General features: G+C 47.9%; 1 protein-coding gene across 1 annotated transcript; it reads right to left on the reverse strand.

Annotated features, from left to right (window-relative positions):
- Positions 1 to 666: 666 nt before the first annotated feature.
- vps16 (VPS16 core subunit of CORVET and HOPS complexes) lies at positions 667 to 10,962 on the reverse strand. Its single transcript, XM_023293604.3, has 24 exons — positions 10,803 to 10,962; positions 10,553 to 10,641; positions 10,242 to 10,333; positions 9,627 to 9,755; positions 9,289 to 9,433; positions 8,811 to 8,926; positions 8,597 to 8,719; positions 8,452 to 8,507; positions 8,280 to 8,369; positions 7,681 to 7,852; positions 7,125 to 7,256; positions 6,812 to 6,939; positions 6,681 to 6,716; positions 6,476 to 6,584; positions 6,107 to 6,241; positions 5,923 to 6,031; positions 5,747 to 5,844; positions 5,076 to 5,180; positions 4,912 to 4,989; positions 4,390 to 4,476; positions 2,114 to 2,196; positions 1,688 to 1,784; positions 1,505 to 1,608; positions 667 to 1,421 (listed from the first exon to the last, which is right to left on the reverse strand). The coding sequence occupies exons 1-24, from the start codon at positions 10,850 to 10,852 to the stop codon at positions 1,280 to 1,282; spliced, it is 2,505 nt and encodes an 834-aa protein (XP_023149372.1). The 5' UTR covers positions 10,853 to 10,962; the 3' UTR covers positions 667 to 1,279.
- Positions 10,963 to 12,835: the final 1,873 nt, after the last annotated feature.

Genomic DNA, 12,835 nt, shown 5'->3' on the forward strand with positions numbered 1-12,835 from the left:
CAGATAAATGAAGCCAGCGAATAAACAAATAAATCCCTCCCTCTGTGCTGGGCTCCGCCTGGTCCAGCTGAAGATGGAGTTGAAGGAGGCTGGAGAACATTTGACCGACTACAGATCCTTCATGTCCTCGTCGTCAAGGACAACCTGCAGATCACACGTTCTAATCTTGTCTGAGACTTGATACGTTTTGGTCCAGCTTTTCTGGTGAATTTACTACGATGTTTCACTCCCTATCCCATGTGTGTCTTATCTACATATAGCCAGGAGACTTACTTAAAGAAAACGCTCAGGTAGTAACAGCATTCACCGCCAGGCATCTCATACTTCTCTCCTGGAAAGAGCAGACACCTCCCAGCTTCACTAGATGATTAGAGACACCGTGCATTCTCTAACACCTGGAAAAATAGAATACACCCTGAAAGATTCTGCACAATTTCAGTAAGACTTAAACCCCCCTTTTAAAATATTACAACAGCTTACAGGTTTTATTTTATTAGTATTGCAGTTAATAAATAAACTGTAAATTATTCAGCTTTTTTTAAACATTTAGTTTAAAAACTGCAGAAATCTGCTCAACAGAAGCTTCATACTGTCGCCATGGCAACTGCCATCACAGAGGAACACAGGACAAAAACAAACAAGAATAAACAGAAACCAAACAACAAATAATGTGAAATAAAATTTAATAAGAAGAAACTTTTAAAATGTAAACTTTGAAAACAACAAGAAGCAGAACGAGAAGCAGAGGGAGGCTTTATTCAGGAACACACAATCAATAACCACTGATCAATCAGCTGATCAATAACCACTGATCAGCTGATCAATAACCACTGATCAATCAGCTGATCAATAACCACTGATCAATCAGCTGATCAATAACCACTGATCAGCTGATCAATAACCACTGATCAATCAGCTGATCAATAACCACTGATCAGCTGATCAATAACCACTGATCAATCAGCTCATCAACAACCACTGATCAGCTGATCAAAAACCACTGATCAATCCGCTGATCAATAACCACTGATCAATCAGCTGATCAACAACCACTGATCAATCAGCTCATCAACAACCACTGATCAATCAGCTGATCAATAACCACTGATCAATCAGCTCATCAACAACCACTGATCAATCAACTCATCAACAACCACTGATCAGCTGATCAACAACCACTGATCAATCAGCTGATCAAGAACTACTGATCAATAACCACTGACTCTGAATGGGGATCATTTTTTGGCAGCAGTCTGCCTCCATACACTCTGAATGGGGATCATTTTTTGGCAGCTCCGGCTCTGGCCCGGTTCAACCTGTCAATCACCAGGCGGTCGGAGGCGGAGCATCTGGAGAGGACCGCCCCCATCTCCGCCTCGTTCCGGCGCTCAATGGCGGCGTCTGCTGCCCCCTCCAGGTCGCTGGCAGGAAGAGGAGAAGAATTACCCGACTGGCCCTGCGGCCCCGTGATGTCACAGATGATGTCACAGGTGAGGAGTGTTACCTGACGGCCAGGTGAGCTTTGACCTTCTGCTCAGGCGTCACCTTGGAAACGTACTTCTTGGCTTCATACTTGTTGTTACACTTCATGCAGACTTCAACAAAGGCCTGGAGAGGAGGCGGAGCTAAGACTCATTGGAAACGTAGTTTATGCACAATGTCTGTAGGGGGCAGGGCTTATCCTTACCAGGTAGCCAATAGGAGACTTCTTGCTCTTTGAGAACTTTTCTAACTCCTCCCACTCCTCCTTCTCTGCCAGAGACTTCAACTTCAACCACCAATACCTGCACAGGTACACAGGTAGGACAAGTAGGACAGGTAGACAGGTAGGACAGGTAGGACAGATAGACAGGTAGGACAGGTAGACAGGCAGGACAGGTAGGACAGATAGACAGGTAGGACAGGTAGACAGGCAGGACAGGTAGGACAAGTAGGACAGGTAGACAGGTAGGACAGATAGACAGGCAGGACAGGTAGACAGGCAGGACAAGTAAGACAGGTAGGACATGTAGGACAGGTAGACAGGTGGACAGGTAGGACAGGTAGACAGGTGGACAGGTGAGATACAGGTGAATTTCCGGTCTCAAATGAGAGTGTGACCTCAGCGTCTCACCTCTTGTCAGGAACTCTGAAGTCTCTGTAGAGCTGCTCGGCCTGTTTGTGAAGCCCCAACGCCAGCAGAGCCTCCATGGTGGCCTGGAGACACAGGTGACATCACGAGGTGACGTCACAAGGTGACATCACGAGGTGACGTCACAAGGTGACATCACGAGGTGACGTCACAAGGTGACATCACGAGGTGACGTCACAAGGTGACATCACGAGGTGACGTCACAAGGTGACATCACGAGGTGACGTCACAAGGTGACATCACGAGGTGACGTCACAAGGTGACATCACGAGGTGACGTCACAAGGTGACATCACGAGGTGACGTCACAAGGTGACATCACGAGGTGACGTCACAAGGTGACATCACGAGGTGACATCACGTGGTCACATCACGAGGTCACATCATGAGGTGACATCACAAGGGCTGTTTCTCAATATGCATACTTGTCCGTACTTATGTTCTCGTGTACTCGTGAAACATCATCAGTCGGAGACCGAGTACTGTTCCAATTCCAAGAACGCATCTGACCGAGAACGGAAGTAATACCTGGAAGTGTTCTGGCTCCGCCCACATTATGGAGACTGCATCGGACCGGACTTGTGTGGTCTTGGGGCGGACATATAACCCATAATGCATTTACACCAGCGACAAAGACAGAGGAGAAAACTTTCAGAGGAAACAAGTATTTTAGGAATCCTACTGTTATTATGATACAAAATGCAGTTTTCAGATTATTTCAGGTGAGAAAGTAGTTGTGTAAACGTCAAATATGTGGTCGGTTTTTCAGATAAAGCCTGATTAAAAATTTATTCCAACGGTTTCAGAGATGTGAGCGTCCAGGTTAGACGGCTATGATGGATAGTCAGCCTCACTGTAGCTGCCGAGAGCAGCCTGATGTTAGCAAGACTTTTAGAAATCTGGCACTGGCTCTGATGGTTCTATAGCGGTTCTCTGACGGTTCTATAGCGGTTCTATAGCGGTTCTCTGACGGTTCTATAGCGGTTCTCTGACGTTCTATAGCAGTTCTATAGCGGTTCTCTGACGGTTCTGTAGCGGTTCTCTGACGGTTCTATAGCGGTTCTCTGACGGTTCTGTAGCGGTTCTCTGATGGTTCTATAGCGGTTCTCTGACGGTTCTGTAGCGGTTCTCTGACGGTTCTATAGCGGTTCTCTGACGGTTCTATAGCAGTTCTCTGACGGTTCTACAGCGGTTAAACGGGGATATTAGTAATTTTACGTTTATCTAACGGTCACACTTTGGCCTCATGGTGTATTTTTTTATTGTTCAGAGAAAACTGGGTTTGAAAGAAGTTAAAGTTAATATTCATAGCATAATATTGTTAATGTTTTACTCGATCACTGACTGTGTTCTTCTGAATTATTATCTGTCTTCATTACCTGTAGTACAATTTTGTTCTACTCTTATGACTGTTCCTGTGCATTAAAAATAACATTTAAGCAATATTTTATTGGAGGAAAATCTGAAGAAACCCAGATCCTCACTGACTGCTGGGAGACTCCACAGACAGAACATCAGCAGCTGCATCTTCAGCATCTGGACCAGCAGGATGCCGTTCATGGAAGCTCACCTGCAGGAGCTCACCTGTATTCAGTAGTTGACATGAAATATTCTCTCATTCATCAGTGATGATGTTCAGCATCCAGAAGTCCTGGTGATCACATTAAAGTGTGGTGATGTTTGTGCAGCTGTCAGACTATAAACCTCTGGATGTAGAATGTGGACTAATGTATTTTAGTGTTAATAATAAAACTGTAAACCATCCAGCTTGTTCATGAGGTTTCCTCGTGAAGGTTTAATATTTTTTCAGCAATCAGTTCTGAAAAGTTTTAGTGGATAGAACTGATAGAACTGAGAATGAGACGGTTCAGTTCATCACAAATTACAGCTGTCAATAAATCAGACGCTCTAAAACATCAAAAAAAGATTTATAATGATCTTAAAACCTGAAAACCTGAACATATATACACAGTAATTATTTTAATATTAAAACGTGAACATGCAGGGCTGTGTACTTATTTCAGTTCCATTTCGTTGTTTTTCACGGTAAAAATAACGGAGCAGATGAACCGAGGTGATGACATCATCAAGGACGCTGGTGTTCTAATTGCATTTCAGCCTCGATGCGTTCTCACAAGTCCGTTTCTCACCAAGTACGCGAGTACGGACTTGTGTACTTAGAACTGAGAAACGGCTAAGCTAATGCTCCACTGCTGGAGGACTCTAATTGGTCGCCACCAGGACGACACCTGTACCTACCTGTAGAGACAGTCCCAGAAGCCCCGCCCCTTTCTCGTCGTCCAGTTTACGTTGGAAGCGAAGGAGACGCATCTCGTCCTCGGTGGCCTGAGGACCAATCAGAGAAGCTCAGACAGTGATGTCACAAGACGTCCTCACCTGTCCACCAGGTGTTCAAACAACCGACGATACGAACCACAAATACTACTGACCAGAGTACTACTATTTAATACAAATACTACTGACAAAGTACTACATACCACTGACCAACAACCTGTTTACTCCATACTACTCATTAATGTAGTACATAGTACATACTGTATACTCCATACTATTGATTAATGTAGTATGTAGTACATAGTCTCTACTACTACAGAATGCAGTACTTCATAACCTGTTGAGCTTCTAGTGCTCCTGCTGGGAGCAACAGGACTGAGGACTACTTCAGTACTGGACGTTTAAATTCCTGAGTACTACTACTGCGTACGTTGTACATGAGTGTACTCGTACTTCTAGGGATCAGTAAAGTTTCCTGAACGTTACCTTGGCAGCAAACTCATTCTTGGCCTTGTTGTACTCGTCTACAGCACTCTGGAGGAGAGACAGACGGCTCTCTAACCTCTGCAGGGAGACAGGAGAGGGAGACAGGTGAGACAGACAGGTGAGACAGGTGACAGACAGACAGGTGAGAGTGAGACAGGTGTTACCTTCTCTTTATAGCTGGCGGTAACGTAATAGTTAGCCAGCTCCTGATGGTCGTCGTCCTGGTTGTAGAGATCCTTCAGAGTTTCTTGTTCCTGCAATTTACAGAACTGACAAACAAACAAACAAAGAAACAGACAAACAAAGAAACAAATAAACAGATAAATAACAACATGTCTGGGGAACAGGCCAGGTGTGTTCTGCTCTAGTTCAGATCCATGTTTCAACCATTGATCACCATGAGGGTCTCCTCTGAAGGTCGGTAGAGGGGGAGGAGCTATGATAATGGTGTGTCTACCTGTCTGTAGAGGGGGAGGAGCTATGATAATGGTGTGTCTACCTGTCTGTAGAGGGGCAGGAGCTATGATAAAGGTGTGTCTACCTGTCTGTAGAGGGGGAGGAGCTATGATAAAGGTGTGTCTACCTGTCTGTAGAGGGGGAGGAGCTATGATAATGGTGTGTCTACCTGTCTGTAGAGGGGGAGGAGCTATGATAAAGGTGTGTCTACGTGTCTGTAGAGGGGGAGGAGCTATGATAAAGGTGTGTCTACCTGTCTGTAGAGGGGGAGGAGCTATGATAATGGTGTGTCTACCTGTCTGTAGAGGGGGAGGAGCTATGATAAAGGTGTGTCTACCTGTCTGTAGAGGGGGAGGAGCTATGATAAAGGTGTGTCTACCTGTCTGTAAAGGCTCAGGGCGACTGGCTGGTTCCTCAAAGTCATGAAGAAATCTCCTCTGTTCATCTCGTTCTTCAGGTAGCTCACCACCGTGTACACTGACAACACACACATCAGCCATCAGTGTGACATCACGCACCTGGCGGGCAGGTAGGGGGCGGGGCCACCACACTCACCCAGGTCGGTGTCTCCGCTCTCCACGGCCTTGCTGAGAGCCAGCTGACTCCTCTTCATCTTCAGCAGCAGAGGAACCTGCTCTCCAGACCGGGCCTCGAAGTCCAGCAGCTGGACAGAGACGCAGCCTGTCACATGACCTCCTGTGATGTCATCGAACGTACCTGTGTGATGTCACATCCCTACCTTGATGGCGAGCTCGGTGCGTCCACATTCGTATGCTCTGGCTGCGATGTCAGAGTACGAGACACCAGGTGAGTCTCCCACCTTCACACACACCGCCCGGGCAATGGCCTCGTCTGATAGGTCCTTCTGCTGCACCTGGACACGCCCAGAAACACGCACACAGGTGAGCCAGTCACATGGCAACAGACAGGTGAGAGACAGACAGGTGACAGAGGTAGAGAGAGACAGCTGGTGTTACAGATGGTGAGACAGATGGTGTGAGACAGGTGGTGTGAGACAGGTGGTGAGACGTGGTTTTACAGACAGTGAGACAGCTTGTTAGACAGGTGGACAGACAGGTGGTGTGAGACAGGTGGTGAGACAGGTTACCTTGCATGACGCCCAGTGTTTGAGGACTCTGCTGACTCCCTGGTAATCAGGAATCTTCAGGTAACGACAGATTTCAATCGCTAATGGATAAAACTGTCGATACACCAACCTGAGAGAGAGACAGGTGAGAGAGAGACAGGTGAGAGAGAGACAGGTGAGAGAGAGACAGGTGAGAGAGACAGACAGGTCAAATTAAATGACTCACCTGTCGATCAGCACCTGTACAGTCATCTGTTTGAATCTGAGGTCACGGGTCAAGGAATGGTTTCCACGGTAACACTCTGAACACAGCTACACTGCGTTTCCCAGGATGCCCCTGGGCAGCGTGGAGGATACTGAGCGTGTGTGAGCGGCAGCCCCACGCTGCTCTCTCTGACGGAGTTCAGCACACGCAGTTCTCTGCAGGTTGACACAAACTGGTCGGGACTGAAGTCTGTCAGGAAGCACTTCCCGAAGGACGCCGCCTGGAGGACGAGACACACGCTGACACGCCAAGCACACACTAGGCTGTACACGCAAAGCACATGCTGGGCTGGACACGCAGCATATGCTAGGTTGTACACGCCAAGCACACACTAGGCTGTACACGCAGCACACGTCAGGTTGTACATGTGGCCCACAGCTGGTGGTTCTGGTTCCGTGTTCTCACCCTCATCAGGGATTTCTGTGTGTTGGTGTCGTACTCGTGACCTGCCGCCTCCACACACTGTTTGACTGCTTCTCCCAGCATGCTTTGCTCCTTGATCTCCCTCAGGTACTCATCAGCCTTTTGACTCAGCTTCTGCTCAGACACACAGACAGGTTGTCAGACAGACAGGTGGTCAGACAGACAGGTGATCAGACAGACAGACAGGTTGTCAGACAGACAGGTGATCAGACAGACAGACAGGTGGTCAGACAGACAGACAGGTGGTCAGACAGACAGTAAGGTGGTCAGACAGACAGGTGATCAGACAGACAGGTGATCAGACAGACAGGTGGTCAGACAGACAGACGATCAGACAGGTGGTCAGACAGACAGGTGATCAGTCAGACAGACAAACAGACAGGTGATCAGACAGACAGAGGGTCAGACAGACAAGTGATCAGACAGACAGGTGATCAGTCAGACAGACAGACAGGTGGTCAGACAGACAGGTGATCAGTCAGACAGACAGACAGGTGATCAGTCAGACAGATACACAATGGTCAGACAGACAGGTTACCTCGTATTCCCGGTGGGCCTCCAGCAGCAGAGCTCCAGGAGCCATGGATGCGATCTTGAAGATGTCCTGACAGACCAGAGGGACCTCCTGCAGCAGCTCCTGATTGGTCGAGCTGATGATGCGAACTCCGTCCAGTTCTCCAATCAGAACACACGGATCCTCGAGGGGGAACCTGAGGTCAGGGTCAAGGGTCAAACATCACCTGACCGGCGAACCGCTGAAGAGGAGTGCAACACCTGAGCAAGACTCTGAACAAGAACCTGGAGTTTAACCCAGGAGAACCCCAGCAGGATCCAAGAGAACCCGACAGGATTAACTAGAAGCCCAACAGGATCCAAGAGAACCCGACAGGATCCAAGAGAACCTCAACAGGATCCAAGAGAACCTCAACAGGATCCAAGAGAACCCTAGAGGTCACCAGGAGAACCCTAATGATCTCCAGGAGAACCATAAAGGTCTCTAGGAGAACCCCAAAGATCTCCAGGAGAACCCCAAAGATCTCCAGGAGAACCCTAATGATCTCCAGGAGAACCCTAATGGTCTCCAGGAGAACCTTAAAGGTCTCCAGGAGAACCCCATCCAGCTGGTCTGAAGGATACTGGATGGTGTCGTTACAAACTCCGGCCACCAGGAGCAGTCTGTCCCACATCAGAACCACAGACGGCTGCTGACTCTTTGGTCTGCGACACCTGGTCAGGCAGAGCGACAGGTAAAGAGGCTGGTAGATACACAGGCAGACAGGTAGACAGACAGACAGACAGGTGAACCTACCAGACCATCTGTCTGGGCGTTGTCGTCTTCTTGGTGTCCACTTCACTCAGTTTCTCCTGCAGACACAACAGCAACTTGTCAATCATCTAGCCCCGCCCCCTCAGCTCAGACACCTGAAGGCTGATTGGACGGAGCAGCTGCTCACCTGCAGGTTGGAGGTACCTGTCCACAGGTGTCCCGAGTCGGTGAAGAGGGCCAGGTACTTGTAGCTGAAAGACACGGACATGTGGACCACACTGCCAGCCTGAGGACTGAGACCTGGAGGGACCTGAGGACAGACAGATGGTTGGTCAGACAGGTGGGCAGAAAGGTGACCACACCAACCTCACCCGTCACCTGTCTGTCTTTAAGTGTCTCACCACAGCAGTGCAGGACGTGTTGTCCACGATATAGAGGTCCAGACCGTTGGACAGTAGGACTTTAGTCTGTCTGTCCTGAGTCAGGACAACCCAGCAGGACGGCTTCCCCTGGAGACCTGGGAAGAGACAGACAGACAGGTGAGAGACAGACAGGTATGAGAGAGATAGACAGACAGGTAGGAGGAGAGACAGACAGGTAGGAGGAGAGACAGGTAGGTAGGAGAAAGATAGACAGGTAAGAGAGACAGACAGGTAGGTAGGTGAGACAGACAGGTACGTAGGAGAGATAGACAGGTAGGAAAGACAGATAGACAGGTAGGAGAGACAGACAGGTAAGAGAGACAGGTAGGAGAGAGACAGACATGTAGGTAGGAGAGAGATAGACAGACAGGTAGGAGAGAAAGAGACAGGTAGGAGAGAAAGAGACAGGTAGGACAGACAGACAGACAGACAGACAGGGGAGACAGACAAGTGTTACCTGGGACTTCAGGTAACCTGCGGAGCTTCAGGTCATCAATGTTGGTTGCCAAGGTGAAGCGGGAGGAGCCTGTTACTATGGCGACTCCTGTACCATAAGGAGAGTGGAACACCTTGGCCTCCAACACCTGAGTCTGGACCACTTCCTGTTTGGAACGACGACACGACGAGTCAACGACTAACTAATGGTTCGTCAACGAGCATACTAACATGACTAGTTAACTAGTTCATGGACTAGTTGACCAGTGACCAGACTGACCTGTCCCTCTGACATGGTTAGCTAATGATAACAGACTAGTTAACTAGTTAATGGACTAGTTAACTCGTGACCAGACTGACCTGTCCCATACTGAAGTGTCTTTTGAAGGACCCGAACAGGTCGTAGATCAGAACAGATCCGTCCTCCTGAATACACAACAGCTCATCACTGACCGTCCAACCCAGCTGGACCACTGGACCACTCTTCCACTGGAGACAGACAGGTGAGACAGACAGACAGACAGGTGAGACAGACAGGTTAGAGACAGACAGGTGAGACAGACAGGTTAGAGACAGACAGGTGAGAGAGATACAGGTGAGACAAACAGGTTAGAGACAGACAGGTGAGACAGACAGACAGACAGGTGAGACAGACAAGTGAAAGACAGACAGGTGAGACAGAGAGACAGGTGAGACAGGTTAGAGATAGACAGGTGAGGTAAGAGATAGGCAGGTTAGAGAGATAGACAGGTTAGAGAGAGACAGGTGAGACAGACAGACAGACAGACAGACAGACAGACAGACAGACAGGTGAGACAGACAGACAGACAGTTGAGACAGACAAGTGAAAGACAGACAGGTGAGACAGGTGAGACAGACAGGTTAGAGATGGACAGGTGAGGTAAGAGATAGGCAGGTTAGAGAGATAGACAGGTTAGAGAGAGACAGTGAGACAGACAGACAGGTAGAACCTACAGGGAAGCTGGCGATTCCGACTCCAGACGCAGAATAAATCTCCAACTGAGGACGAGAACTGGGAGAACGTCTGAGAGGTTCTCTGAGGAGAGCTGAGACAGACAGAGAGACAGAGAGACAGAAAGACAGACACAGAGACACACAGAGAGAGAGAGAGAGAGAGAGAGAGAGAGAGAGAGAGAGAGAGAGAGAGAGAGAGAGAGAGAGAGAGACAACACTAGTTCCATCCATAATGAGTCTGTAGTCAGCTGTTGTGGTTGTTGTTATTGTTGTGTTATTGTTGTGTTGTTGTTGTTGTTGTTGTTGTGTACCTATGGGTCCTCCATAAGGAGCTGCAGCCACCAGACTGTCTCTGAGTCCATCTCTGAGGTTCCAACACATCTCATACAGCTCCGTCTTCCTGTAAACAACAACACAAATTAAAGCTAGCTGAAGCTAACGTCAGCGAAGTCACGTGACCAGCTAACTGACGGCTAGCAGCTGAATGAACGGTTAGCTTAGCATGAGTTCTGCTCCGGTTAGCCGCTCGCTGACGGACCGGAGGGCCGGAGGTGAACTGACCGGTAGAAAGCTTCTCCCAGCGGGTTCCAGTTGGCCGTGATGAACGCCATGTTAGCTTTAGCTTTAGCTGGCAGTCAGCTGATCGCAGCCCTGCAGCTTCCTCTTCCTCTTCCTCGTCGTCGTCGTCGTCGTCCTCCTCCTCCTCCTCCTCCTCCTCCTCCTCCTCCTCCTCCTCCTCTTCTTCTTCTGCTGCTGCTGCTGCTTCTTCGCGGGTTCAGTGAGCAGCAGCAGCACAGCGCCTCCTGCTGGTTGAACCCTTCAGAGCCGGTTCTAAAGGTTTAAACAGAGACCTGTGGTTCTAAAAGTTTGAAGAGACCTGTGGTTCTAAAGGTTTAAACAGAGACCTGTGGTTCTAAAGGTATAAACAGAGACCTGTGGTTCTAAAGGTTTAAACAGAGACCTGTGGTTCTAAAGGTTCAAAAAGAGACCTGTGGTTCTAAAGGTTTGAACAGAGACCTGTGGTTCGAAAGGTTTACACAGAGACCTGTGGTTCTAAAGGTTTAAACAGAGACCTGTGGTTCTAAAGGTTTAAACAGAGACCTGTGGTTCTAAAGGTTAGTTCCACACACTGAACTTCATCCACCGAGGAGCTTTTGGTAAAAACTATATTATTCTCTTCAACTGGTTCCACTCAGATATAAATTAACAGCTGGTCACATGATGCCTCAGAATTCCTGACGTTCCACAATAACAGGAACTCTTCGGATGTACACAACCCAGCACACACACACACACACACACACACACACACACACACACACACACACACACACACACACAGCTACTTATTGTTTGTCTAAATTCCTTTACATCCTGTTTCCACCTGAACTCCTGCAGAACTGTTCTGTGTTCTAACTGTTGGTTCTCTGTGTTCTAACTGTTGGTTCTCTGTGTTCTAACTGTTGGTTCTCTGGGTTCTAATTGTTGACTCTGTGTTCTGTTGGTTCTCCGTGTTCTAACTGTTGATTCTCTGGGTTCTAACTGCTGGTTCTAACTGTTGGTTCTCTGTGTTCTAACTGTTGGTTCTCTGGTTCTAACTGTTGGTTCTCTGTCACTACAAAGAACTCTAAATCAGACAACCACCAGTGTTCCGTATTGTGACTCATCATGTCTGTGAGAACACTGAGGGTCTTTGTTGTGGTTCTCCAAATGTTCCCCTCAGGTTCCTTTGAGATTTTACTTTATTTAGCATTGATTTAATTTTTGGAGGATTTCTCCAAAGGTTCTTTCGACGTTCCCTGCACGGATCCAAAGAGTTCCTGTAAGGTTTCTCCAAGGTTCTGCCATGGGATCTGAAATGTTCTGAAGGTTCTGTAAGGTTCCCCCGTAGTTTAACTTTAATCCCTCTAAGGTTTCCACAAACGTTCCACTGACATTCTCCTCAGTTCCTCCTAGAGTTCCTGTAAGTTTTCACTAAGGTTCTAAATGTAACCCGTGGTTTTCCTACAGTTAGCTACAAGGTTCTCCAAGTGTTCCGTGTGCTTACATACCTCTAAAGTGGGCAGAACGTTCCCGTCCTGTTCCCTGAACTTTAAAGTTCCCCACAGTAAGGACTTCCTACGGTTCCCCAAATGTTCTAGAAAGGTTTCTGTGAGGTTCCGTTAAGGTATTAACTTGTAAGTTTGGATTCTCCTGTTCTCCTATGTTCTGTTTATGTTCCCCTAAGGTTCCACAGTGTCCTGTTTATGTTCCCTGAAGGCTCCACAGTGTTCTTTTTATGTTCCCTAAGGTTCCACAGTGTTCTGTTTATGTTCCCCTAAGGTTCCACAGTGTTCTCTGTGACATTTTCCTGTGTTCCCTCAATATTCCCACAGAGGTTCTTGTCCGCTTTAGAACCTTTAAACAGCCCCGTTCTCATGGTTCTCCTGACAGAGAGAACTGAGGAACGTTTCCTTCCAGATGACTTCACCTTCAAAACAGGCCTCCCTCTCCAAACACAAACAGCCCTGTCGCCACGGAAACAACCCTCTGGCTGGCAGTTAACCCCGTCAGCGCCAGAGAGAAATAAAATAAAATAAAATAAAATAAAATAA

Source organism: Amphiprion ocellaris, chromosome 24 (genome assembly GCF_022539595.1).
Source record: "Amphiprion ocellaris isolate individual 3 ecotype Okinawa chromosome 24, ASM2253959v1, whole genome shotgun sequence".
In the NCBI taxonomy this organism is placed as follows: domain Eukaryota; kingdom Metazoa; phylum Chordata; class Actinopteri; family Pomacentridae; genus Amphiprion; species Amphiprion ocellaris.